Genomic DNA, 26978 nt, shown 5'->3' on the forward strand with positions numbered 1-26978 from the left:
ACAAGGTCACATGATCTTTCATGACAGCCCCTGGCTTCTCAACAGGCAAAGACATGTCATCTTCAAGAAGGGTTAATGTATTATGAACATGCCATGTCACATATGAGAATTTTTCTAGAAAACATTCTTTGTGTTGCATTTCACACACTAAGGACAAGGGCAAATGAAAGGAACCTAAAGCTCATATTAGAGTTAATGGCTATTGTGTAAATAACACGTGGAAATAGAGATGAACCCCTCTGAGGGTATTTATGTTGAAGGTTCTTGAAGAGATAATATCCTTCCAGGTCATATTTCCCATCAATGTTAGAAGGTTGAATGTGCTAGCATAAAACATGCTTAAGTTTATAAAGTCAAATGTAATTTTATGCTCTGGGTTATGGATAAAATGTAACATTCACATTGCAACCATAGTCTCAATGGTATATAAGTATGTGCATGTGTGTACATGCATATGTACAAACATGTAGACATAGATACATACATATATACATACATATTTAACCTCTCCTCTTCGTTGTACAAGCCTGACATTGATAAAGTCAGAACCCTTAGAAGGAGAAGCAGTTAGTAAGTGTGTCAAGCAAAGGGCTTTAATTTCTAGAGGCATTGTAACATTAGTGTCAGATCTGTGTGGGGTTGGGCAGTACAGGATTTGATATGTACCTGGTCACCTCAAAAGGGATGCTTTCCCTTGATGCAGTATGAATTTTCCTGAAAAACCTTGGCTAGGAGGAAGGGGAGAGATGAAGGGAGGAGCTGTGCTGCTGTCCACTCTGACAAGCAGTTGTGAGCACTGATCTCATTTGATGCTCACTCTGAGTGGAAGGTTGCACATTGAGAAGGTCGCAATTAAGGCAAGGAAAAGAAAAATAGTTTATTCTAGAGATCATCTGGTCAGAAGAGGCAAGACTGAAAGTATATCTGTATGATTCTTAGGTGTGCTGCTGAACTAAAATTAGTTATTTTTGGAGGATGAAGGGATTGGGACATGGAGGGAAACGGACATTGTTTTTGGTTCCACGTCATGCTGAATACTCATGAACATTTGATAAACCTGAGGTCAACAACAACAACAACAACAAAAGTGAAAATACTTTAACATTTGCATGTAAGCATTTTACTTTAAACACCTGCCATAGAGTTGGCCTCATGTCAAGTGTGTATTGCTTAGTAATTTCCCCAGAATAAAATTAGATAAGAGTAGATCAGGAGAAAAGTGATCCAAAAGTGAGATTAGCTTGGGCATGCTCTGAAAGGCACTGGACCTCTCTGCCCAGAGGCCCTCATAATTAATTCTCCCTTTCAACATACAGCTGGCTCTTATATGCCACTTGCTGCAGCTAAGGACATTTCAATAATAATTCTCCACTGTTAAATTTGGCTAGGTACCTTTGTTTTCTCTGTTAGCAAGAGAAATTACTGTAGAAATGGTAAATCCTTGCAAAAGGGCTTCAGTACACTCATCACGTGGAAGAGCAAACAACCTAAATAATTTTTTTTAAATGCCCAGTTTTCTGCACAGCAGTGAACAGGTGCAGCACACAAGGACTACTTTTTGACTAGAAGGAAAAAAAAAAATACGCTCTTCAAGGCCTTCTGTTTGGTGGCAGTCATGATCATTACTGAAAGTAATACTTATTTAAAAGCAGTAAATGGCCATTTCCAAACAGAGCGGTATGTCATCAAAAGGAGGCAGCATCCTGCTCACACTTCCCCAGGCTCCTCTGAGTCTCATTATGCTCTGTCACATTAGCTCACTTCCTGCTCTACTCTCTCCTTTTTATTTCTTAAACTTCTATTTCTTCTCTGCTTAGTATTATCTTCTAAAATCAAATTAACGGCTAATAGTAAATGTGCACACTCACCTCAGGAAAGCAAAACAGACTCAAGAGATTATATAAAAATAGCATTTCTCACACTAAAGACAGAGCCCAGATGGAGGTGAGAGAGGACTGCAGGTGGGTTCTGCTGCCTAAAGCTGTTATCCAGGTAACTGGTTTGTAGAGTCACCAGCGGATACTAAAACTATAATAATTTTGAAAAAAATCTTCTTCTATCTCTAAGATTTCCAGTGAAGAAGAGCAATTATAATAACAAAAGTAAGAATAGAAATAACTATTGGACTATGTTTATATCTGGTAGAATAGCATAAAAAGACAAGACAATACGTTTTGGATACTTAAACAATATTGTGACTATTATCCAATGAATAATTAATAATAAGAGGGCAGATCGGCATGCTTGCCCCTACCCCAACCCTCTAGTCTGCTTGTCTCCCAGGAGATCTGTCCTAACCAGGGACACTGGAGGATTGCTCTAACCACATGGGAGGACTTCCATAGCTAGAGTCAGCACTGCCTGCCTCCCAGGAGGCCTATTCTAACTCAGGTCACACAGCTCTACCTGCCTCCAAGGAGGCCTGCTCCAATCTGAGACACCCAGCTTCCATTTCTTTAAATTTGTCTTCTCCTTTCATTGGGAAAATAAGTTGTTACTGCTTCTTCTTAAAGACAAAGTAAGATTAACTCTGAAACAAAAAAAGTTTACTTTCTAATTTATAGGATTCACCAAGTGATTCAAGCTAAATGATAAATACCTAGAAGCCCTTTGAAATATTCTCTTCAAATATAACAGATTAATACAAGAACCAAGGAATCATTCTGGGCATCTCTCAACTCTCTCTCTATTCTGGATCCATTGAGTAGGTAGGATTGAGCAGGTCTTATTTGGGACTGACCAACACTGGTGATACTTAAATCAGTCAGGTCTTTCATCAATGGTATCTGCAAATGATGAATTTTGGAAAGAGGATAAGCACACATTTTATTGTTGCTTTATCAAACTGGCAATATTGGGGTATACGGAGACATGGAGTGCTGAGGTCAATGGAAGGACAAGGGAGTGAAGCCAAAAGAGGTGCAAAAATGATGTTACCCAGGCCAAGGATCTAAGGAACAGAGAAGCATTATCATCATGTTGACTAAACCAAATTAATGTAATCAGAAGAGTGAAAAAACCACAAACCTTTGGCATTTATGATCCTGGAGATATAGACAGACACTCTTACTATATAGATTAGAGCATTCTGGCTATAAGCCTTTAGAAGTCTTGTCTAAGATCACATTAAGGGCTGGAAAATGACCAAGATGTAAACATCTGTTCAATCATGTCTACAGTCACTGTTTCTTCGACCACAACTATATTGTGTATGACTTTATTAATGTCAAATTAGAATAAGCTATGCTTCTTAGTAACCACAAATAGACCCTCCCCAGGAGCAGTATTTTTGGGGGGACAGGAGAAAGAAACTAAAATTTGTATTGTGAGTGCAGAGTGCAAAGAAAAGCCACAGGAAAGATTAGGGTCTTCTCTGAAACACACTTGTAGGTGAATGGAGGCTTCTGGGATGATCTAATACCCTGAAGGATGAGGAGGGATTACACAGGGGAAGACAGAAGAGGAGGAAAGCTGTGCCACACTGAGGAAACAGCTGATAGGTAAGGTGAGAAGCAACGAGGCCGGTAATGCTGAAGGTAGCAGGAGGGGTTTAGTGTGGCTGGGACACAGTGCTAGGTGGGATGTAGTGACAGATGAGGCAGAGAGATGAATAAGGCTCACCAAACACTGTAGGGCTTTCAGCTGTGTTGGGGTGTTTAGAATTCATCCCAAGCTACTGGGGAAATGAAGGAATTTAAAACAAGGGAATACAATTAGTTGGGCATGCATTTTAGAAAGAACTTCATGGCTGCTGAGGAGGAAGACTGGGAGGAGGCAGTTAGTACAAAAGGAATGAAACCAGGCAGGCTGTTGGAGTATTCCAGAAGACAGTGTCATTAGATGGAATATGGGGAATGGAAATGGGGAAAAGAAGCAGGATTTGAATATCCAGCCACTATAATTATACTATTTGATGATAAATAGACATAAATGAGTGGATCAATAGTAGGAAAATAAAAAAAAATACTATAAAGTATCTGAGCAATCCTCTGGCTGGAGAACCTTCTGGAAGATAATAGACCACTGTTCTCAATGTAACAGTTGTGACAGAACCTTAATGGAGCCCTGTACTTGCCCATCATCTGTGAAATCAGCCTGAATTCTATAGGATACTGTTGTGGAAAACTATTGTAGACTCCCAACTGTTGTAAAATGGTCATGTTCAACCAGAATCATAAAATCTCAGTGAGATTCTCCATGGAAAAGCACCTGCCTCGCAGGCATTTTTAGTCTCAAGGTGCTTTTGGACTCTCCATGTTCCCTGGTAGACTCTGGGGTAAGAGAGGGAAGAAGGGAGCCTAGCCAGCATTAGTGGTGTGCTCATTTATTTTCTGAGGGAAGCTGGTCATTTCAAAGGAGAGAGGACTAGAGTTGCTGAGTAAGACGTATCTAAACTTGGAATAAAGGTTTCCTATCTCTACATGGAGGTTTTCCAGTTCTAAACTGGAGGGATGAAATGTCAAATATGCTTTTGGGATGTGGGGTGACCGACCAGTCTCAACCCAGGGCACGATTCAGGTACTCACCCCTTCTCCGCCATTTTCAACGGTGTTGGCAAGCATTTCTTGCAGTGCTCTGACAGATAAGGACTGTTCCAGCACGAAATTGCAGACACAGAGATCTGGAGGAATGTACTGTGGAAATAAAACCAGAGTGAGGATGCCGGCTTATACCAGTCAGGGATCAGTCACACAGTGGCATTACAAAAGCACTAGCACCTACAAACTAGATTATGACAGCTGGATGGAGGAATAGTAATGTAACAAGGTAGCTTTCCCAGATTCAAGTTAGATGTGGTTTAATTTGGGTTCTAAATGATAAGAAGAAGCAAAGTGTCAAGAGAACAATGCCCAAAATGTCGGGATAACCTCACCTTGACTGATACCTGGTGTTACCTAATTGAAGGACATAGTACCCTCACCCCTACATTCATATTCTCTCTCTCTCTCTCTCTCTCTCTCTCTCTCTCTCTCTCTCACACACACACACACACACACACACACACACACAGCCCTGCTGAAGAAGGGGCAGGAAGGAAAGGAAAGACTCATCTGTACTCAAGACTGAGTGAGGCCGAAGGAAGAAGTTCACTGATATCCATAAGAGTTCACAAGATAGAAGCAGGGGGTGGGGGTGGGGAGTGTGTTTATAGATTCCAGTGGCTACATAGGAAATCTGCTTATTTATAAAGAAAATCTGGATTCTGTCATGAATAAAGGGGCAGCAAGGGGATTAAAAGTTACATAACCATAGCTCCAAACAAGGGAAAGTCCACACAAGAACTTGTGAGCTCTATAGTAACCGTTCTAATATAATAGAGTCACTCAGCAGTAATCAGCTAACTTCATGACATTAGCATTTGTTCTGGGATATTTCTCACCAATGGCTAAAGCACCTGCCCTGAACACTGCTGGTAATAGCTGACACTCATCAAAGGAGCACCTTCTCCATGTCAGGCAGGCACTCTGCTAAATGTTCTGTATACATTAATTAGCACACCTAGTCTGGATAAGCACTCAATAAGACAGGCAGTGCTAAGGTCCCAGTTGATAGCCCAGGAAACTAAGGCACAGGTCATTCAGGTCATCTGCGTAAGTACTGTATTTGGCTGAGTCAGATTCACTCAGAGACAGTCTGTCTCTAGAGTATATGCATTTAAACGTATACTTTCCCCTATAATAATGAAGATAGTAATGTTTTTCTACAATTAGAATATTTTAGATTAGCAAATATTTATGTATCACCTTTCTGTAAATACAGTGTTTAATATTAAGAAAGATAAAACAAACAAACAGAACAAAGCCTTTGCCCTCAGGACCTTACAGTCCAGTTTCATAGTCCATCCTCTTCCTTGAATACACAACTTGTGACTTTCCTGAATGCCATCAATACATCAGCACCATGAAAATAATAGCAATGAGAAACACAGAGCTGCTAGGTAGAAGATGGACGTGTGTGGTAGTGCAGGCAGAAGGGAGTCTCAGAGATAGCCTATGTCTTAGTTTCTGGCTGAGCTGCCTGCTAGTCTATTGTATTCAGTCTTCAGAGAAACCCGTTTAAAGGAAAATAATAAAGATAACAAAATGTCTTAACTGACAGAGAGTAATGACCTCAATCACACAGTGGAACAGTCTCCGAAAGGAGTTAGCTATGAAACAACCAAAAGAACCACAGCTGTAGCCAGGTAACTGTGCCCGACAGCCAGAATATCCTTTGTGGGTACATGTCTTCCAAGTTGACATTAGGTTGTTCGTGCCTGAGCATTTTGCTTCGTGTGTACTAATGATGAGTTATGTGTCCTCAAATAACCTTGGCTTTTGTGCTTCTGATGGAATACTCCCCTCACCTTTGTGAACTTTTCTAGAGAAACAGAGGGGAATAAAATTACCTAAAAAGGAGATTTGATCTACCATGGTTAGGGAAGGAAAAGGGGTCACCTTATCCCAAGCGCGCCCTGCCTACCCCATAAATATTCATAAACCTTTAAAACAGTACACAGTATGGAAGCAACATACCATTCTTCCTACTTTGGGACAGCTCACTCCGATCTCTCTTGGAGTGCTTTCTTAGCTAAGTAAACCACTTAAACTTTGTCTCTCAACTACATCTTTCCTTTGAGAGGAGCAGAAAAGCAGTTCCTCCACCTCCCACTGTCTGTTCTTCAGAATTGGAAACAGCAACTGACAGCTTCCTAATGCTTCAAAATAGGCAAAGCTGTTTCCATGGAGTCTGATTTAAAGGTACAGGTAGCCTGTTACTGAGACTCAGCTACCTTCCCAGACTTGTTTTTTATTTTAAAATTAAAGATAATGGCATTATCAAAGGAACAGTTCTGAGTTCCTATAATTTTCATTTGTTTGTGCATTTCTCATCTTTCCCAACCTCAATGTCCCGAAACATAAGAATTGAATGCCCTAAATATGAGATAGTGTCCTATATGTTGGATCTTCTGGGAACATTTTCAATAAAAGTTTAAGACCCTGTTGTTAAAGTATTAAGCTGGGAATGGGCCATCCTATCCCAATAGCTGCTAGATAAGGTGACTTCCATTTTTAAGTACTTTTCTACTAAGGATTTGAAGAAATACTTTTATTCCTTCCTTTCTTTCTTTTTTATTAAATCACTTCCTGGTCCTACTTCCCCCTTGCTTTACCCACCTATCCCCACCTCACCCCTGCCAGAATCCCCCTTCCCTGGGGCATCAAGTTTCTACAGGATTAAGTTCATCCTTTCCCACTGAGACCAGACAAGGCAGTCCTCTGCTATGTACGAGCCAGGGGCCACAGAGCAGCACCAGCTCTTTGGTTGGTGGCTTAGTCTCTGAGAGCTCTGAAAGGTCTGGGTCAGTTGCCACTCTTGTTCTTCCTAAGAGGGTGCAATCCCCTTCAGCTTCCTCTAACCCTTAGGGGTCCCCACCAGTGGTTGGCTGGCTGTAAGTATCTGCATTTGTCTCAGTCAGTTGCTGGTAGAACCTCTCAGAGGACAGCCATACTAGGCTGGTGTCAGCAAGCACAACATGCTTAAGTAACAGTGTCGGGGTTTTATATGTGCATATGGGAGCCCATGTTGGGTTGGTCACTGGATGCCTTTCTTCAGTTTCTGCTCCAGTTTTGCCCCTCTATTTCCTTTAGTTGGGAACAATTCTGGATCAAGATTTTTTCTAGATATTTTCTTTATTTACATTTCAAATGTCATCCCCTTTCCCAGTTTCCCCTCTGAAAACTCCCAATCCTCTCCTCTCTCCCCCTGCTCACCAACCCACCCACTCCCGCTTCCTGGCCCTGGCATTCCCCTATACTGGGGCATAGAACTTTCACAGGACCAAGGGCCTCTCCTTCCATTGATGACTGGTTAGGCTATCCTTTGCTACATATGCAGCTAGAGCCATGAGTCCCACCATGTATTTTCTTTGGTTGGTGGTTTAGACCCAGGGAGCTCTGGAGGTACTGGTTAGTTCATATTGTTGTTCCTCCTATGGGGCTAGAAACCCCTTCAGCTCCGTAGGTCATTTCTCTAGCTCCTTCGTGGGGGACCTTGTGCTCCGTTCAATGGATGGCTGTGAGCATCCACTTCTGTATTTGTCAGGAACTGGCAAAGCCTCTCAGGAGATAGCTATATCAGGCTTTTGTTAGCAAGCTCTTGTTGGCAGTGGATCAAGATTCTTGAAGATGGGTGGGTGGTCTCATGGACTAGAGGTGGTCTCTTCAGGTTCCATTTCCCCACTGTTGGGCATTTCAGCTAACATCATCTCCATTGAGTCTTGGAAGCCTCTCACATCCCAGGTTTTTGGGACTTTATAGAGGTTTCCCCACCTTCCACTCTAAATGCTGCATATTTCCTTTCATCCTCCTGGCCCTCTGGGCTTCTCTCCTCCACCTTTCTCCTCCCCTTCCCCTTCCCCACTCAGATCCCTCCCTCCCTCTGCCTCCCATGATTATTTTGTTCCTCCTTCTAAGTGGGTTTGAAGTATCCATCACCTGGGTCTTCCTTCTTATTAAGTTCATTTGGTCTATGAGTTGTATCATGAGTATTCTGAACTTTTTGGCTAATATAAGGACTACTGTTCTACTTAAGTTCTTTCTCCAGAAGGTCTGCCTAGACAGCAAATGTAAAAGCCTAGTTGTTCTGGAATTCTGGTAGAACTGGACCTTCCCTGTTTCTCATCATGTCGGTTTTAACCAAGGAGAAAGGGTATTTATTGCCTACCAAGAATATGACACTTTCCTTTCCCTTTTTCTTATTCCTTCATTCTTTCTTTTTTTTTCTTTGTTTTCAAAGTACATTCCCACAGCAGGTGATTATCTCAGTTTCATGGAGCTCAAGACAGCCAGCAGCTGAGACTCACAGCTAGCAGGGTAGAAAGTAGTGCTATTATGAGTAGAGCACAATTAGATGATCAATGATTTTTCTGGAGACTTTATACTGTAAGCATATACTAACCAACACAGTATCTCAGAATATGCCATTTTAGGAGATTTTAGAGAGGTGTGTCCACCTGGATTTCATGTCACCATATTATAAAATGGAAACACAGTCTTTCTTCCTCCTTGGCTTCCTTAAACAACATGATTTGGAGATTTTTCTATTCAGAAATGTCTGCAGCTAAAGTTTATATTTGAAAGGGGCCTTTGGACTAGTAAATCTAATAGCCTCATTATGCATGTCTTTAATAACTAATCTATTTAATCAATTTCTTTCACAGCCTTAAGTATTTGAGATCCTTTCTTACATTAGATTACCTGATCTCTCAACCTTTTCTCTCCGTATGGTTTGGTTGGCAAGCAGATAGGACCTATTGTCTCTGCCATCATTCATTAAGATGGAGGGCTGATGATAACATGGACAGTTGGCATGCTACAATTGTATCTGTCCTTTCCATCTGGGTATTAAATTATCAAGGAAATATTACTTTCATTAGTGATATGAATAGGTACATTTAAACCAGGAATAGTTTGCATCAGGAGGATCTATATCCAATGGGAGAATCCTAAAGATCCTCATGGTTTTGTTTTTGTATCTCTAACATGTGGCCCCTGCCTGCAACTGTTTATATTTGGAAAAGTAATCATATTACTTTAATAGCACACAGAATAACGAATGTGTGGGCAGTGTCAATGGAGAGAACAGAGTAGCAGAAATATCTGGAGAAAAACAAAATGCAACTTGTGAAATGAATGAGCACAGAGTCATCTGACCCGTTATGCCAGCTGCCATCCTTAATTAAACTCCAAACTGGACTGAGTTCCCACCTCTCCACCCCTGAAGAATGAGCAAAGGCTACTCGCTCATCAAAGCTCATTTGTCTGCCGCCAGGAGAGTCTCTCAAGAGGCCAGCTCATTGTCTCAATGCTTAGGAACCTGTGCCTCAGTCACTCTGTCTGCCAGACATCAGGCACATAGTTGATGATTCTCAGCACGGAGAAAAGGGCTCCGTTGACATCTGTTCTGAAATAGTTGCTCATCACTCTCCCAGCCCTGTCCTTAGCCTACACAAGCATTTCATTTCAGTGTCCTACAGAAAACCTTGAGATGTCAGAGACCTGGTAAGCCAGGAACAAGTGTTTACTTAGCCTCACTATGTGTAAAATTGCAGGGAGGCCCATCTATCTGTTGTCCATGCTCTATAAACTTACATAACAGCATACATTTTCTGGCTTGATGCAACCAAGCTGGTGGGCACTCATGCCTATATCAGTACAGCTTTCATGTTGCTTTAGGATCCTATAAGAGCCACTCCACACTGTACTAGCAATACAAGTAAAACCTTCAAAGAAATAGAGTAAGGAGTCAAGTACACGGAAGAGAATCACAACCTCCCCCTTGCAAAGTTAACCATGGTCTGCTTCAACCTGTTAAGGTTTTGATGTGCTGAAGTCAGTCTATTTAACAGGGAGTGGACTCTCTAAAATTTGCCTGATTCTACTTCAGTACCCTAGTAGGAATACATGCTTGATTCTCTGTAATCCTTTAATACCATCCAGATATGTATTGGTGAGAGTCACTGCGACTGAGCCTCCCTGCCTGAGTTTCTCCAGACCTCCAGATCAGGATTTCACATATTTTCTTCTCCCATAGTTATTTCACATGGTGCCATATCTCAGTGATGTACCCTTGATATGAATAGATGGCCCACAAAGCAAGTTAGAATACTACGTACAGAGTGACAGTACTGTAGGGGAGGATGACCCAAGTTCAAATCCCTGTTCCCCAGTTATTAACTAAATGATGGTAAGCAGGTAATTAATTTCTCTGCTCCTTGGCTGCCTTCTCTTTAAAATAGTATCTCCTTAGATGAACTTCTTAGGTTTAAAGAACTTGGAAGAATGAATGCAGGCAATGGGCGTGAGTAACAAAAGAGGACATAAAGCTAATTGTTCTTGCAGCTCTAACCCTCTCATAGGCTGGCTTGCTCTTTCTCTCTTTCTTTCTTTCTCTTTCTTTCTTTCTTTCTTTCTTTCTTTCTTTCTTTCTTTCTTTCTTTCTTTCTTTCTTCCTTCCTTCCTTCCTTCCTTCCTTCCTTCCTTCCTTTCTTTCTTTCTTTCTTTCTTTCTTTCTTTCTTTCTTGTGGTGATAGAGGAGTGAATAAAATTACATTTGATGCTGAAAGTGAAAACACCAATGAGAAGCTCTACAACTCTAGAGTAGCCATTCTCACAGAAGTGCTCTGAGATGTCTAGACTTTGGGTCCAGTTGATTTCTCTGTATGAAGATATTTCATTTGCAAGTTCTTTATAATAAAGTTTTAAAATTTTCTAAAAGTTTAAAATTGGGGTCAGCATTTAGTAAATACTATTAGATGATATTCAACAAAAAATTAATGAAGTATTGATGGCTTATTTAAATATTCTGTTTTGAAATCACTATTTTGTAAAAAAAAAGAAGGCAAAATCTTTGACCTTTGAGATTTTTGCCATCTAGTGGAATGTTAGGGAAACAAATGGGTAATTTTCAGCCTGTGAGGCAAAGCATCAATATTTGAGTAAGGAAGTCTATGAGAAGAACCATGTTAAAGGTGATAGAGGTGGGTGGTGGTGGTGGTGGTGGTGGTGGTGGTGGTGAAGCAGTAGGTGAATGAAGAGCTGATATATACTGATTCTACTTCAGTACCCTAGTAGGAATACATGCTTGATTCTCTGTAATCCTTTAATACCATCCAGATATGTATTGGTGAGAGTCACTGCGACTGAGCCTCCCTGCCTGAGTTTCTCAGGGTACGTATATAGGAATATGTTTTTGTCAGGGTAGAACTACCAAGATTAAAAAGTGAGAAGTGAGGTAAAAGAAGCAATAGGTAATGGTTTGAGAAGTATCTTGCATCTTATTTCCAAAAAGTGTATCTTTACAACAGTAGGGTAGCAATAAAGAAAATTATATAGGAAATAGTATGATCTATTTTGAACCTTTGAAAAACCATTGTACTCATACTATAAAGTGATCTAAGCCAACAGAGAGACAAATTAGGAGATTATTTCAGAATCAAGGCTTGAATTAAAGATGTGGCAGTGGAGATAGAGATATTGAATGTATTTAGAAAATCTAAAGAAAGTTAGGAGAGATGGAGCATGGTGACTAACTGGATGCAGAGGATAATGAACAAGGGAGGGTGACCAGGTTCCCATTGGTGGGATAGGGGACAAACAGCAACCAGTAAGACCAAGCCATGGTGAGTCCACAGTAAGAAATTACACTCAGTACATTATCTGTTGTTAAGATTGACCAACAGGTGATGGGAAATAGGTGAACTCTTTGTGATAATGTGTGGATATTTCTAAGATGTCTATAGAAATACATGGATCAGAGGGAAGAAAAGAAATGTCAGAAACTGGTGAGTATTATTCCCACGTAAGGTAAATCCCCAAAGTCCATCCAACTAATCTCATCTCTTTTCCAAGCCGTTACATAACTAGTAACTATTTAAGGAACATAAATATATGTATCCAGTGCTTTAGCTACTGTGTAAACAAAGAAGCAAAATAAAATATGGTTCCTATCCTTCAAGTTAGGAGACTTTAACCTATATGAAAACATTTGTCCTTTGCCTGAGACTTTATAAACAAAACAAGAATACCCATGCATGCATGCGAGCACACACAGACACACACAGATACATATATACACAATACTTTGTTAAGAAGTTTGGTTAAATAACACTGATATGAATCCTTTTGGGGATGTCGTGCTCTGGGAAAATCACCCAGATAGGAACTTGGTCAGAAGGGATAAAAGTGCTTTTTTTCTACTTAGATAATAGTAATATTCTTACACATAGAGACAATTCAATGTTTTGTTTAATGAGTTGTCATGATGAATTTTCTTTCTACACTCTGTTTTCTATGTATTGCTAATTTCTGTTTAAAACCCCATTAATTGAAGTGGTAGTTTTCAAGTTATAGGATTGTTAAAAGATAAAGACTATTGGCTATATAAGAGTTAGGGGAAGGACTGAAGGAGCTTAAGGGGATTGCAACCCCACAGGAAGAACAACAAATCAACTAACTGGACCTCACATAGCTCCCAGGGACTAAAGCACCAACCAGAGAGTTTACATGGGTGAGTCCATGGCTCCAGCTATATATATATCAGAGGATGGTCTTATCTGACACCAGTGGGAGGGAGGTGCTTGGTTCTGTGGAGGCTTATTGCCCAGATGAAGGGGGATTCTAGAGGGGTGAGGCAGGTGTACTGGTTAGTTTTGTGTCAACTTGACACAGCTGGAGTTATCACAGAGAAAGGAGCTTCAGTTGAGGAAATGCCTCCATGAGATCCAACTGTAAGGCATTTTCTCAATTAGTGATCAAGGGGGAAAGGCCCTTGTGGGTGGGACCATCTCAGGGCTGGTAGTCTTGGAAAGCAGGCTGAGCATGCCAGGTGAGGCAAGCCAGTAAAGAACATCCCTCCATGGCCTCTGCATCGGCTCCTGCTTTCTGACCTGCTTGAGTTCCAGTCCTGACTTCCTTGGTGATGAACAGCAGTATGGAAGTGTAAGCCGAATAAACCCTTTCCTCCCCAACTTGCTTCTTGGTCATGATGTTTGTGCAGGAATAGAAACCCTGACTAAGACAGGCAGGCGTGGTTGGATATTTGTGGGGGAGCACCCTCTTAGAGGCAAGAGGGAGGGGAGATGGGGATGGGGGTTTGCAGAAGGGAGACCAGGAAGAGGAACAATATTTGAAGTATAAATAAATAAAATAATAATAATAAAAGATGAAGACCAGAACAAGGGGATGGTTAGGGCTACTGAAGGCTCTTTTTCTAGGTAGGGATTAAAATAGTTCTCATGGAACTTTAGTTTCCACAAGAGTATATTGCTATAAAAGAGAAAGACTGGCTTTTTTAAAAAAAAAATGTGTCCCATTTTACTATGTAATCTCTCTCATTTGTCCTCCTTCCATGATGCTACCTGCCTTAGACTTCACCAGAGCCAGACAAATGACAACCTTAGAATTTCAGTTTCCCAAACTAAGAACAAACAAAATACACATTTTTTTTTCTTTACAAAGTCTCAGCCTTAGGTATTTTGCTACCACAGCAGAAAACTGAAGGATACATCATCACCTTTATACTCTACTTTGAGGTTGTCTGGTCAAGGAACACATTGTTTGTTGTCCTATACGTTACATTATTTAGACAAAGGAAGTCTCTTTCACAATGGGCACTATGCCTGCTGGGGCAGTGCTGGTATCAGCCCCAGGAACCTAGTTTCCATGGCTACTGTGTTTATTCCATCTTACTACCCTGTCTCAAACAGGACTGATAACCATCTTCTCAAGATGGCTCCATGAAGCTCTACTCAAAGACATGAATAAGACTACTTCAGAAGCTTTCTTGTATAAGAAATCATCCTCTTATAGAAAATATGCCAAATCAACTAGACCCCACTAAGTCTCGAGAGAATGTGGATAAGATTGGCATCCCATGTAACAGCATCGGGACATACAGTGACGGATGCATAGTTTGTATTCAGGAGCTCTGGATGAGACATTAGCTCATCCACCTACAGTAGACATGAGCTCATTATGAACTTCCAATCAATTATTGATGGTACATAATTATTTGTACTGTGCTTGTAATTCAAAAGCAGAACCAAAACATCCACATTGTATACCAAACAGATTTCACTTAAATATTTATACAGTTAAGTGCTTTAAAAATCTGTTACCTCTAGAAGTTGTTGATTGTTTATAAAGAAAAGTATATGGTGAGTTAGGCTTTTTCTTAGCTTCTGAATTTCTAAGAAAATACAAACAAACCAACAGTGTGTTTTATAACCACATTTAGAAGTAGGTCAGTTGAGATATAGAGGAATTTGACAACAAGTAAGCAAAGAAGTATGTATACAACCTATCAATCCAGCTGTCTCTCTGTGTATCATCTGTCTGGATGTCCATCAACCAGCCAACTTACCATCTATACATTTTATATGTATCAATGTACCTATCTACATAGCTTGTGCCAAAGATTGAACTAAATGTCCTTTAAGTATAATTTAATTTAACTCTTATCTCAAAGCCCCATTGGGGATGAGATTGCAGCATTTTATTTATGAGGAAACTGAAACTCAGAAAGGCTGAAAGGCTTCCTGTCAACCACATCGCTATTCTAAGTATATAAACCTATGTGGTACAATATAGCAATTTGTTCTCTGTCTCTCTGTCTCGTCTCTCTCTCTCTCTCTCTCTCTCTCTCTCTGTCTCTCTCTCTGAGTCTGTCTGTCTCTCTGTGTCTCTGCCTCTGTCTCTCAGTGTGTGTGCGTGTGTATGTATACAATATGCAGTGATCAAATCAGAGTAGTTAAAAAGTTTCATCTCTACAAACACTTTAAATTTTTATTAACATGTAATAGTTATGCTTATAAATTGGGAGCAGGGTCATATTTAAAACAGGTATACCAGCCGGACATGGTTGGCGCACGCCTTTAATCCCAGCACTCTGGAGGCAGAGGCAGGCAGATCTCTGAGTTTGAGGCCAGCCTGGTCTACAGAGTGAGTTCCAGGACAGCCAGGGATATACAGAGAAACCCTGTCTCAAACAAACAAACAATCAAACGCCCAGGTATACCATGTGCACTAATCAATTCAGGTAAAGTTAAGGTTTTCATTTCATTACTTTGTCTTGGGGACCAAGAAGCTCCTGTCTTCCAGTTATTCATAAAATTTTATCAACTTATTATGAACGATTTTCTCTCCATCATTATTTGGATCATTTATCTTTTAAATTTCAAACCCAAGTTTTCAACTCACTCTGCATCAGTATCCCAGAGGAGAAAATGAACTTTGTAGAATTCTAATCTCAGTAGGCCACCTGTCTCTCAAATCTCATGCTTTAAAATGAAAGTCGGAATTTCATACTAGTTATTATTATTATTATCTCAGAATGGCTTGTCCAGTATGCACTGGTCACTGGGAATGTAAAAGTGCAGACTGAAAATTCCTGGCAGGTAATATTGTATCTGGCTTTGTGAAGTTCTAAAGTCGAAGACCAGTTATCTAGGTAAGCTTTCTATTTATTCCAAGAGGCAATTAAACTCTGCCGATGATGGACCAAGTTCCAAACATAGAATATTTGTAAATGCTAAGTCTGTTACATCCTGATTTGGAAGAGAGTTTGCCTCTTTCTGTTAAGAACTATAATCAAGAAATAAAGTAAAAATGTATAAAAACTTGTTATTAAATTGGTTTAGCTACAGTAAAGGATAGTGAGTCTTTTAAAAGATATATATTCATGTATGTATGTACACTATTCAAAAAACTTGAACTCTAAGGTTTTACTTGGCCATTTCTCTCCAATCTAAAGGAACATAAAATTGAAACTTATAGATAGAATGCTTTAGCAGAGATAGTCAGGAAGAAATCAAAATGAGGCAAAGAAATCTTTGTGATGGTTGGGGAACCTACCACTGGGATGCAATGCTGTCAGTAAAAGCCAGACTCTAGGGCCTTAGTGACTCTCAGGTGACTGAGCTGTCCCGAGAACCACAACACCAGGTGAGCCTGGAAATTGAAGCAGCCACAGACAGAGTAGAGCCTGCAGGTGCTGCACGGGCCATAGTTCACTCTAACCCAAGAGAGAATATTCAGATAGAAAGGCCTGGAGTATGCTAATCATGTGCAAAGGGAAAGAACACTATCAAATGCCAGGACGTGTTGCTCATTAACAAAATAAAATTAAAGATCTTATGACAGCAAGCTTCAGTAAACATGTACTTTGAAAGGATGCTTGCTGAAACATTTAAGAGATGCCACTGTCACTGGGAAGCAAGGAACCAAAAATTCAGGGAGAGTAAATTCCCACAAAAGTCTTACTGGGAAAAACCAATCTAATGTGATAAGTGAGGAAAAGCTGCTTATGACATGCTCAGACACCTTAGCTGTCTGAACCATTCTGGTGGACAGAGCCAGTGAAGTCCAGAGAGAATATTTACAAACGTTAAGCGATGGTGATGTTTGTGATACCAATTTCTCTTGGAAATGCCCAGGGATTTTTTTCTTTTAAACAAAAGCCAATGTAAATATTAGTTCGCTCTGGAAATACTACTGCAAAGACATGGTTGCTCAGTAATCTCCTGGGGAAGGCTGCCACACACCATACTTCTGGGACCTGTCTCCAGGAGACAACTGCAGTAAGAGTAAGCCGTATGACTGTGAGGTGGGTCTCTGACTCATAGTCGAGAGATTCTGCAGAACAACAGAACCAAATAGGCAAAAGCAGGTCCCGAAACGCTGCTTCACAATTTAGAGCCTTTTTAAAGTCACTTCACTTCTCAAGCATAAAAGCTTACGTCAAATAACTAACCCCGTCAGGAGGGATCCTCTCTGACACGGCTGTAGCTAGAAGGAACACTGAGGTACCCTGGAAACCAGCATTCTGCCAAACATCCACACTTTCTGGCAGTTAGGGACAGTGTTATCAAGTGTCTGTGGAAATCAATGCTGCAAATCTCATGCTCTTAAAAATAAGAAAGAGGGGGAGAGAGCCAAGGAATAGGAGAAAAAAACCCATGCTGGGCAGCTGGTTTATAAAATGTCTTCTGGGAAAAGCATAAGTGACAGGTTGCATGGTTGATTTGGTTCTCTATTGAGCCAACGTTTTCCTCCTGCCTGGCAGTACATGGCTGGCATGTTAAACAACTAAGCTGCCAATAGATGGCAACTTGAAAACTTGTGGCATCTAGGAAGGCAAGCTGTACTGGTAAGCAGCCCTAATACCTATAGCTGATGTGAAGCGATCGCTAAAGCACTGACTTGGCTATGGCTCCAAAATACATGAAAATGTATAAAACGAATATAGAATATGCAAGGTGTAAAATTGGAACTTACACCTGTGGATAGCTCGGGTCCTACAGCAGGTTCTGTAGATGCCTAACAGGCACCTGGCATCCCTGGCTTTCTAGCTGTCACCTGGCATTGTGGAGAGATATTCTGTAGGTGCTTTTCTGAAGAGCGTACACATCCAAAACGTACTGAAAACTAGAATGGAAGAAAGGCAGATTTTTCCAATAAGAGGCAGGCTTGTGGATCAGTTAGGGGGTCTGAACGTCCATCCGGGAGAAAGGTGAGGCACAGGGTGGTGGGATTGGGATAACAAAAGCTAACAAACATGGGGAGACTGATGGAGTACAGCTAAGTGAAAAGGGGAGAAACAAGGTCTAGCTTCAAGTTAATGCCTTAAACTTCCATTAGTGTTCATAGGGGGCACAGGGAACACCATTCCCCTTCCCACATATTCACTTAACCTTGTGTCCTAGTTATGATTGCTCTTGCTGTAGAGTGAAACACCGTGACCAAAAGTAACTTGGGAAGGAACGGCTTATGCATCCCAAGTCACAGTCCACTGAGGGAAGCCAGGGCACAGACCCAAATAGGGTAGAGACACGGATCCAGGTCTTTCTGCATCAAAGCCACCAATGAATGCTGCTTACTGGGTTCTATCCATGGCTTGCTCATCTGGCTTTCTTACAGCACTGAGCACCACCAACCCAGAGGTGGCACCATCCACAATGGGCTGGACCCTTCCACATCCTTACTGACTTGCCTAACATCTTATCTTACAGAGGCAATCTCTCAGCTGAGGTTCCCTCCCCTCACATGACTCAAGTTTATATCAAGTTGACATAAAAACAGCCAGGACAGCTCTCTTCCTTTTGGGTAGTAATGAAGTTGTTTCTAGAGACTACAGAAAGCACACTGAGGCTTTTCTCTCCTGACATTAAGTGGATGTTCCCAGAAGCAGCGGGACGAGGGAATGTAGAGTGCTTGGCCTTCTGGTTGCATAACAGAAAGAAGCTAGAGAATAGCATGAGGTCCCCAGCAGAGCTGAGATGGTGGCACACTGGAGCAGAGGGCTGGCAGGAGACAGGCACTACCCTCTCCTCATAGCTGCATGGCTCTTCAGTACTACTTGCTGCTCTGGGAGCATCTTCCAGGCCCTGCCTGGCCCTGACTGCTATATTAGAGCTCCACGAGACTCACAGACACAGGACAGATGTGGACAAAAAGCTTGAGGCAACTAAGTGCTAGAACAACACCTTGGTTTCCAAATATTTAGAGCCCCATCCCCACCTCATCCCTAATTCCTTCTTCAGACTCTTAAACTGAACCAAAATTCCAAGGTAGACATACTTTTTTTTTCCCACCCCCTACATGGTATTTTTGTTTTTAGGGAAATAAGCATATGACTACAAACTGAGTTCTGGCCTTTGAGAAGTTGGCAAGAAAAAAATGGGCAGATATTCATAAAATTCACAGTGTTCTAAAGTCTTTGTGAAAATAAGTTTTGTAAATATTTTTCTCAAAGATAGAACAAGTCCTGTTATCTCTCTGCAGATAACTCAGTTTCATTCCCTTCAACTATCTACTAATATCTCAGACAAACCATCAGTTCTAGAGATTCACATTTACAAGGGGCATGTATCATTCAACATAGATAAATGTTTAAAATACAGCACAGTTAGCACTACTAGACAGTGGCTGCAGGAAGTGAGGAGGGAGTACTATGGAGGGAGAGAGGCTGGAGAGGAACAAATAACACTAAGAAAGCTGAAAAAGTAATGTAGAGGTCTACTTATTTATAAGTTCACTAAAATAGAATTAAAATGAATTTGAATGGAGGTACTGTACATGGAGAAAGAATGTTCCTCCCAGAAGCCACAAGTTATTATATAAAAATCCCAGTGGTGGCTAGAAGAGACCTCCCATTGAGATGTTTGTTGGGGATTACGAGAGACTCACCCAATGATACAAGCTATGGTATTTGACACTGCTCTTGTTCATTTACTAGAACTAAAGTTGTCAATTGTATTATCCAGTTGCAAGTTATATAATCAGCTTGGCAGGATATGCCCAATGGTACAATAATGGCATGAATATTATCAGAGTAACCAATCATGTTTAAAAACAGGATTTAAGGCCCTCTCCACAGGAGAAAACTCTTGCCTGGTGTTGTAAAACTGGCTAGGAACTCATGAATGGGGAGGTCATAAGTCCAACAGGAAAGGTACTTCTATTTATCTGTTAATGGACAGAATATCACATTGTTTTCCAAAGAACCATGGTCTCATCAGACCAGCTTCACTTTGTGATGGGCCAGGATTTATAAGTGGTGCAAGTGCAGAGAGTCAGTGGCTGAAGTGACATCCATATTCCTTCACCAGTCCCCTGGCAGGGCTCTGGGGTGGGGGATGTCATGGAAAAGGTGGCAGAAAGTCTGTAAGAGCCAGGCTTCTTGAGGACAGCTGTGAACAGTGTCTTCTGGTAACAACAGGGCCATTGTAGCAGTGGTTACCTGAGGACACTTGTACATCAAGCTGGCCCCGAGTTTTGCATGGATGGGGGATGGAACATGAGGCACTGCCCATAGCTGAAGAACTACTGGCAGCTGATGACTACTGGGGTCAGGGAGTAATTTTTCTTCAGGATTGTGGCTCCTTGTAGGTCGTTCAGACTTGGCGGAACGCATCACATCCATGTACATATAGACTATGCTAATTGGATTCAGTGGTTTTAAAAGAAAGGATATGAAATTAGTAATGGGATGTGTTTGAGGGACCAGAGAGAAGTTCAGATGGGGTAGTGATCAGAATATACACACATATGTAAATACTTGAAGAGAGTGTGTGTGTACATACGTATATACATAATGTATATCTTCATAGATGAGTATATATACACATAAGTGTATTCATACACACACATATGTGAATCCTAAATGTGCAACACACAAACATATACACACATTGAAGTGATCACTTGGTAATAAGCACTACTTGAATCGAATGGTAATGCTGTAGAGATCCATCACCTCCTTGGACTATGCCATCTTCAGTTTTGTCACTCTCACCAGGAACATTCTGAGAATGCAGGATGGAGAGACTAACAATGCAACTGGACTGTGACATTTGGCAGGGTCTACTTTTCTCCAAATCTGCATTAGGTGATCACTGATACCTGTCACCCAGGGCAAGAACCAGCAGTGACAGACAAAAGGAAAACTACAGGATGCTCATCCTCCTCCTCCTCCTTAATCTTCAGTTTCTTTCCTCCTCTCTGTTAAGCATCTAACTCTCAAACCCAATGTTCCCTCTTCACAACGAGGGTAGAAAAAGGTTGCCACATGCCTGGTTGTGGCCTTTCTTTTGTCTCTTAGATAACAAGGTACCCGACATGAAATGGTTAATTTGGCAACAGCAGCAGAGAGAATGGACATATCAACAGCAAGAGGGGACGATTCCACTTCTCGAAAAGGAAAGTCCTTGCTCATGATGACCTAAGGACAGCCTGTCAGATCTTATGAAGATAAATGCTTCAAATTAGTGACTTGCTCTCAGTGGGACTGTCTGCATTATTTTTAGTGAACAAGATGCAAGATGAAAGGCAGTCTTCCTATTAAACTTGTACATTGTGGGATAAGAAATCTGTTTACTACAATTGCTTCTTATAGCAGGCCTTGGGCATGAAAGTGATGCTAGTAAGTCCAGGCCAGTGGTTTGCTTCATTTTTTAACTATATCAGTACACCGAAGCTAGCTTGCTACTTTGTCACTGACAGTAGAAGAACAAACAGGAGACAGGTACATGGAAGCCAATGACTGAAAATTTAATCTTGCCACAATTTCTCAAAGTATGGTCTGAGGACTACCTACACACTATGTTCAAAAAACCAGTTAAATCAGATTGCCAGCCCTAATCCTGGGGCTGGTATGGGAATAACATATGCTAACCCAAGTTTCAGGAACAGGAATTTCTGAAAGAGCTTTGCTCAAGATCCACCGTGCTGTCAGCATCTTTAAACACAAAGCATTTTTTTAAATTTGTTTTCATTTGTTGTATTTGTGAATGTACGTGTGTGTGTGTGTGTGTGCCCATGTGAATATACATATAAAGGCTATAAATCGGTGTTTGGGAGTCTTAATCAAAAACTCTTCAATTTATTTTTAAAGCTAGCTCTCAATGAGCCCAGAGCTCACTGATTCCATTAGGCTGGCTGGACATCAAGCTCCTGGAATCCTTCTGTCTCCATCCCTTCAGCCCTGTGATTAAAGGCAAACAACCACACTTAGCTGTTTCGTGTGTGCTCTTGCGATCTGAATTCAGATCCTCATGCTTATGCATAAGTGCTTTACTGCCAGGCAACCCTGGGACAAGGTGTTCTTGACTCCTACCATAGGGACTGTAGGGAGCAAAGCCTTAGCGTTCATTCTTCAGTTCGAAAGGTGGCCAGAGAAGGTAGTGACATTTTTCATGAACTCAAAAAAAAAAAAAAAAAAAAAAAAAAAAATCCTAATCTTTGTGGCTATCTGTTTTTTTTTTTTTTTTTTTTCAAAAAGAGCTCCAGTTATTAACTAAGGCTTTATGGAAGGGTAATAGTACGCCTTCTTGCATGCATCAGGTACTATACTTACTATAATTTACTTAAGGTAAATGGAACATAGGTGCCATAGGTTATCATGGCAATAACTCAAACATCAAGTCTGAAGGAGATGCTCTAGGGATTGAAAAGGTGGGGCAATCATTACTTATTCCACCCACTGTACTCAGGCAGAAGTGGAGCTGATCCACCTCCAAAGAGATAAAATATCATCCTCTCTTGAAGAGAAATGCCTTAGGATATATATAGTCAAATGCCAAAGAAGGTCTCAAGGCGAAAATCCCGACGAAGTCTTCTTTTATCATCTGATGAAGCATTAGGTCAAGGGTTTGTACATTTTGCTCACCATGCTTTAGCTGGAAACACCCAGCTGTTTGGGAGCTTCTTGCAAGAGCTTTGTGTACCTACCGTGTCGTGCTCTAAAGGCTTCGGACAAAGCTTAGTGGAGTTTCCGTGAAATGGGAAAGGTGATGTAAAATATCTTCATGAAGAAAGCAGCAAACACCGGGATGTCCAAGCTGGGAATTCCCTACGGTTATTCCTTGACACAAGTCAGATGAGAAAGACCCATGACTTTTCTCGAGTGTTTTTGAATTATTTAAAATAATCTATTTTCCAAATGCCAGGAAGTTGAGAATAAACAGGATATTATGTGCAAACGATTGAAAAAAATGTTTCAGTTCATATAGTTTGTTATTTAAAAATGAAACTTTTGCAAGTGATGAGTGTGCATATCATGAAAGGGAGAGACAAGGCTGTCGATCTTAACCATCAGAAACCTTAACATCTGAAAGCATTTCTAAATATTTCCTTTAAGAGACAATCCTCATTGTGACAGATGAATGCCCTGGCCAGAGAGGTTACTTTGCATAACATTTTTCAAGTTGGAGAGAGTAGAGTCAGGTTGTTTTTGAATCAATATCTAGTTTTCTCTGCAAATAGAGTGTGATTTGTAAATTTATGAGTCAGCACTTAGCTTCAAAAGGTCACAAGCATGATTTCAGTTTTATCTCCAGGTTTGGGTAGAATAAGGCTTTGATTGTTTTAAGCTCTAAAACAAATGCAACACCTCCTTTTTCTGTGTAAAAGAAGCAACCTGAAAAAGGACATTTTTTTTTCCTAATCGCAGAAAAGAGGTCCATCTTTGTGAACTAATTAGTAAGTTCCCGAGTTGGTGGAAAAAGAAAATAATACTGCTAATTGAGACAAAAATAGCAGCGATTAGGTCTGAAGGAGCAACGAACTGAGTGCAAAGGGGCCTGGGTGTGAATAATTCCTACTCATAATTCACCTGAGGCCATTTGCCTGCTGGGAACAAGCAGAAGACGAATGAACAGCAGAGCCATGATGCTATACACGTGAAATAAATTCTTTGTGAAGATTTCCTTCACTAAGGGACAGATTACTTTTAAATATGGAGGGGCCGGCATTGCCTCCAGCAGGTAAGTTTTCATGACAGCATTAATAACTCAGGCAGGGAGGAGGACAAGATAGATGAGAAGAGATCCCAGAGGTAAGAGAGTACACCCTTTTCTTCTCTTCTTTATCTATGAATCCAGCAAATGACAAGTGCATTAATATACTCAACATGCACTGCACTGACACCCATGCTATTACTTTTGATATCTGTTTCTCTCTCCGTTTCTTATCTGCTAGAAATAGCAGATCAGAACACTGAGAGTGGATGCAAAGGATACAGAAAAACTAACCAGAGAAAACAGCATAGGTGTTCAACTGGGGAAAAAGATGGGGTGTAGACCTGTGCCTTCAGGATCTGAGCAGTCAGGATCCCAGCCTAATCATTTGGGTGATGTGTCCACAGGGGAACAAATACGCATGCTCTTTTTTGCCTTGGCTACAAAATAACAGTAACAGTCTCCAGGCTAATTTGAACAATAATCCAACATAGAGTTCTGGCCAGTGCAGAGCTGTCCTGTGCTGTCACAGCATCCCACCATGGAGCCAGGCCACTGACATGTGCTAATGCCCATGCCCAGCCATCCTGTTCATCCCTGACTTGCACAGTAAGGCTTGGAACAGGCATTTTGGCAGCTGAGGAAAGAGAATGTCTGTCTCTAACAGAACGGTGGCCAAGCTCCCATCTTTTGTGTGCCAGCACTGTGTCCACCATTGCTCAATCTGGCACCACAAAGCCATGACAATTGTCCCTTAGTCTTTAGGCAACTGCCACCACTGATATCCTTTGCTGTGCCATGCTTCCTCTTCTGGAGTCTCCTCAGGAGACTGGATTAGTGTTTTCATTCCTCAGTCTCATACCCAACCCACCGGGGCTCCCTCTTCTTCACTGCAGGTCAGCATGGTTCCTTATCATTTTGTTTGACAAGAAGCTGGCTGATCACATTTCAAGAAGCAGGAGAGAGAGGGAGAGAGAAAGGGAGAGAAGGGAAGGTGAAGGAGAGGGGAAGGGGAGGGGAAAGGGAGGGGAAAGGAAGAGGAGGAGAAGGGGAAGGGGGAAGGGGAGGGGAAAGGGAGGGAAAGGGGAGGGGAAGTGGGGGGAGGAGAGAGACCTTTAAAATCTGCCTCCAGTGACATACTTATTCCACAAGATTCCAGCCCCTAAAGTTTCCATAAAGTCCCTAAACAGCACCACTGACTGAGAATCAAATATTCAAATATAAGAGCCTATGAGGGAGAGTTCTCAGTCCAACCACCCACACCTGCCACAACTTTCTCTTGGTCTCCTACAGACCCCATGAGAGGTCCATCAACACTGCCTCACTTCTTTCTAATATTTCATACTTGGCATGCACAACACCTACAAGAAGCCGGACCCTATCAGTGTAGATTCATACTTGGTTTTATCCTCTTGATCCCTTCACAATCACTACCTGTCCCACGGGGAAACCTGAATCCTGCTTAGTGTCCTTCTGTTCAGCCCATTTCCACAAGTTTGCCTTCCACAGTAAGTCCTAACGCACAGTCACCTTACGTTCTTGCTCCTTCTTTGTCTGTGCCCGCCCCTCCTGTTTCCTCTTACATACTTTGAAGCTGTGCTCAATGTAATCCCGGGACTAATAGTGCCATCTACCAGCCCTCACTCTCTTGCTTGACACCTTGGTCCTCGTGGTAGAGTCTTTTATCTGGATGCCTAGAAGCGCTCTTGTGGAAATTCCTTCTTTACAACAGGATTTTTATATCTGACATCCCTGGGTCTTAGCTAATGGTGGAGGAATATGATGCCAGTAAGAGTAATATGCTCTGAATGAATATTCAAAATAAACTTTTCCGAGGCAGTGGGGGCAACACACAGCATTTTAAAGATGAAAAGGTGTGGATTGATGGCTATATGCAAGTGAGGGCAGGCACAAGATAAGGTGAGAGCCTGTGATTGGCCAGTGGAAAAGGTAGGCCGGTGGAGATTTTTGGAGACTGCAGGAGAGCATAGAAAGAGAGGGAAGAAAGGACGATTCCGATTCCATGTTGCTTTAAAGAGCCACAGGTATCTATGCATATCATATAAGGGATGGATAATTGCAGGACAATTTGTCTTATCTAGGCGGGCAACTTATACCAATATCAATTAGCTCTGAGTAAATTGTGTGGACGTTTTGTGGGGTGAGCATTTACTGATATAAATCTGACTTGTAATTCCAAGCCTCTAGAGTCTTGATTTTACCGGGTTACGGGGATTTGGAACTGCTGACCACAGGGGTTGGATGGCTGGGAATGTGAGCAGAGTCTGAGTCAGAGAACTGAGAGATGGGCGGTCTCTGCTTGGGGCTAGCCATGGAGGCAGTGGGGTCTCCGGTGCCCAAGAGTAGCCAGTGAGAGCAGGATGGTGCAATTTTTAAATATTTCCTGCAACAGAAAGGCAGCCAGGTACTATTCATATGGACTTATGCTTCCTCATAAAGGTACAGATCTGTTCACTGGCTGTTTGTATAAACAGTGCTATGTGGTCAAAGGCTTGAGTATGTTGTTATCAGAATATCTGAAAAGTGAATAGAGGAATTCCAGAAAAGAGAACCATCACAGGTTACTGTCAAGGGTTTGAATATTGGTTCAGGATATACTGTAAGGTATGCCAAGAAAAACAACTGTTGGAATGCCAACTATGAGCAAAGACTCAAGCATCTACTAAGCTCTAGGGTGGCGAAATTTGGTGTTGAAGAGGGGCTTAGAAAACAAAGACTTTTTATTGAAGCCCAGAAAAATTAAATTCCACACATAAGAAGTATACTCTAAAGTGTGTGTGTGTGGGGGGGGGGAAGGAAGCTAAAATACACCAGGGCAGTATAAGAACAAGTAGGAGACCCATCCATAATTTAACTACTTTCTAAAACAAGATACAATCTTCCAGGGGAAGATAAAAGGAAGCAGAATAATTACAAAAGTACAATGTCCAGAATACAGCTATGTTTCTTAAAAAGACACTAAAAGGAAAAAAAGCATCAGGAAGCCTGAGGCTGAAGTAGTAAAGCGTAAGGCTAGCCTATGCTACTCAGTGGATGGTGAGGCCAACCTCTGCTACACAATGGAACCCTGTTTTTGTTTGTTTGTTTGTCATTTCAAATGCTATCCCAAAAGCTCGCTATACCCTCCCTCCGCCCCGCTCCCCTACCCACCCACTCCCGCTTCTTGGCCCCGGCACCCTGG

The 26978-nt window shown here is 41.4% G+C and overlaps 1 protein-coding gene across 9 annotated transcripts in view; it reads right to left on the bottom strand.

Moving 5' to 3' along the window:
* Positions 1–26978, bottom strand: part of Ryr3 (ryanodine receptor 3) — a 586052-nt gene that overhangs the window by 360700 nt on the left and 198374 nt on the right. For all 9 annotated transcript variants that reach the window (XR_003951556.1, XM_017316705.2, XM_017316711.2 and 6 more), the window contains exon 3: positions 4527–4634. Coding sequence is in view for 8 of the 9 variants with exons in the window: in XM_017316705.2 (XP_017172194.1) it covers positions 4527–4634 (108 nt within the window). In the remaining variant the exon portion in view is untranslated. The remainder of the gene's footprint in view (positions 1–4526; positions 4635–26978) is intronic.

This window comes from Mus musculus, chromosome 2 (assembly GCF_000001635.26).
Source record: "Mus musculus strain C57BL/6J chromosome 2, GRCm38.p6 C57BL/6J".
Classification (NCBI taxonomy): Eukaryota; Metazoa; Chordata; class Mammalia; order Rodentia; family Muridae; genus Mus; species Mus musculus.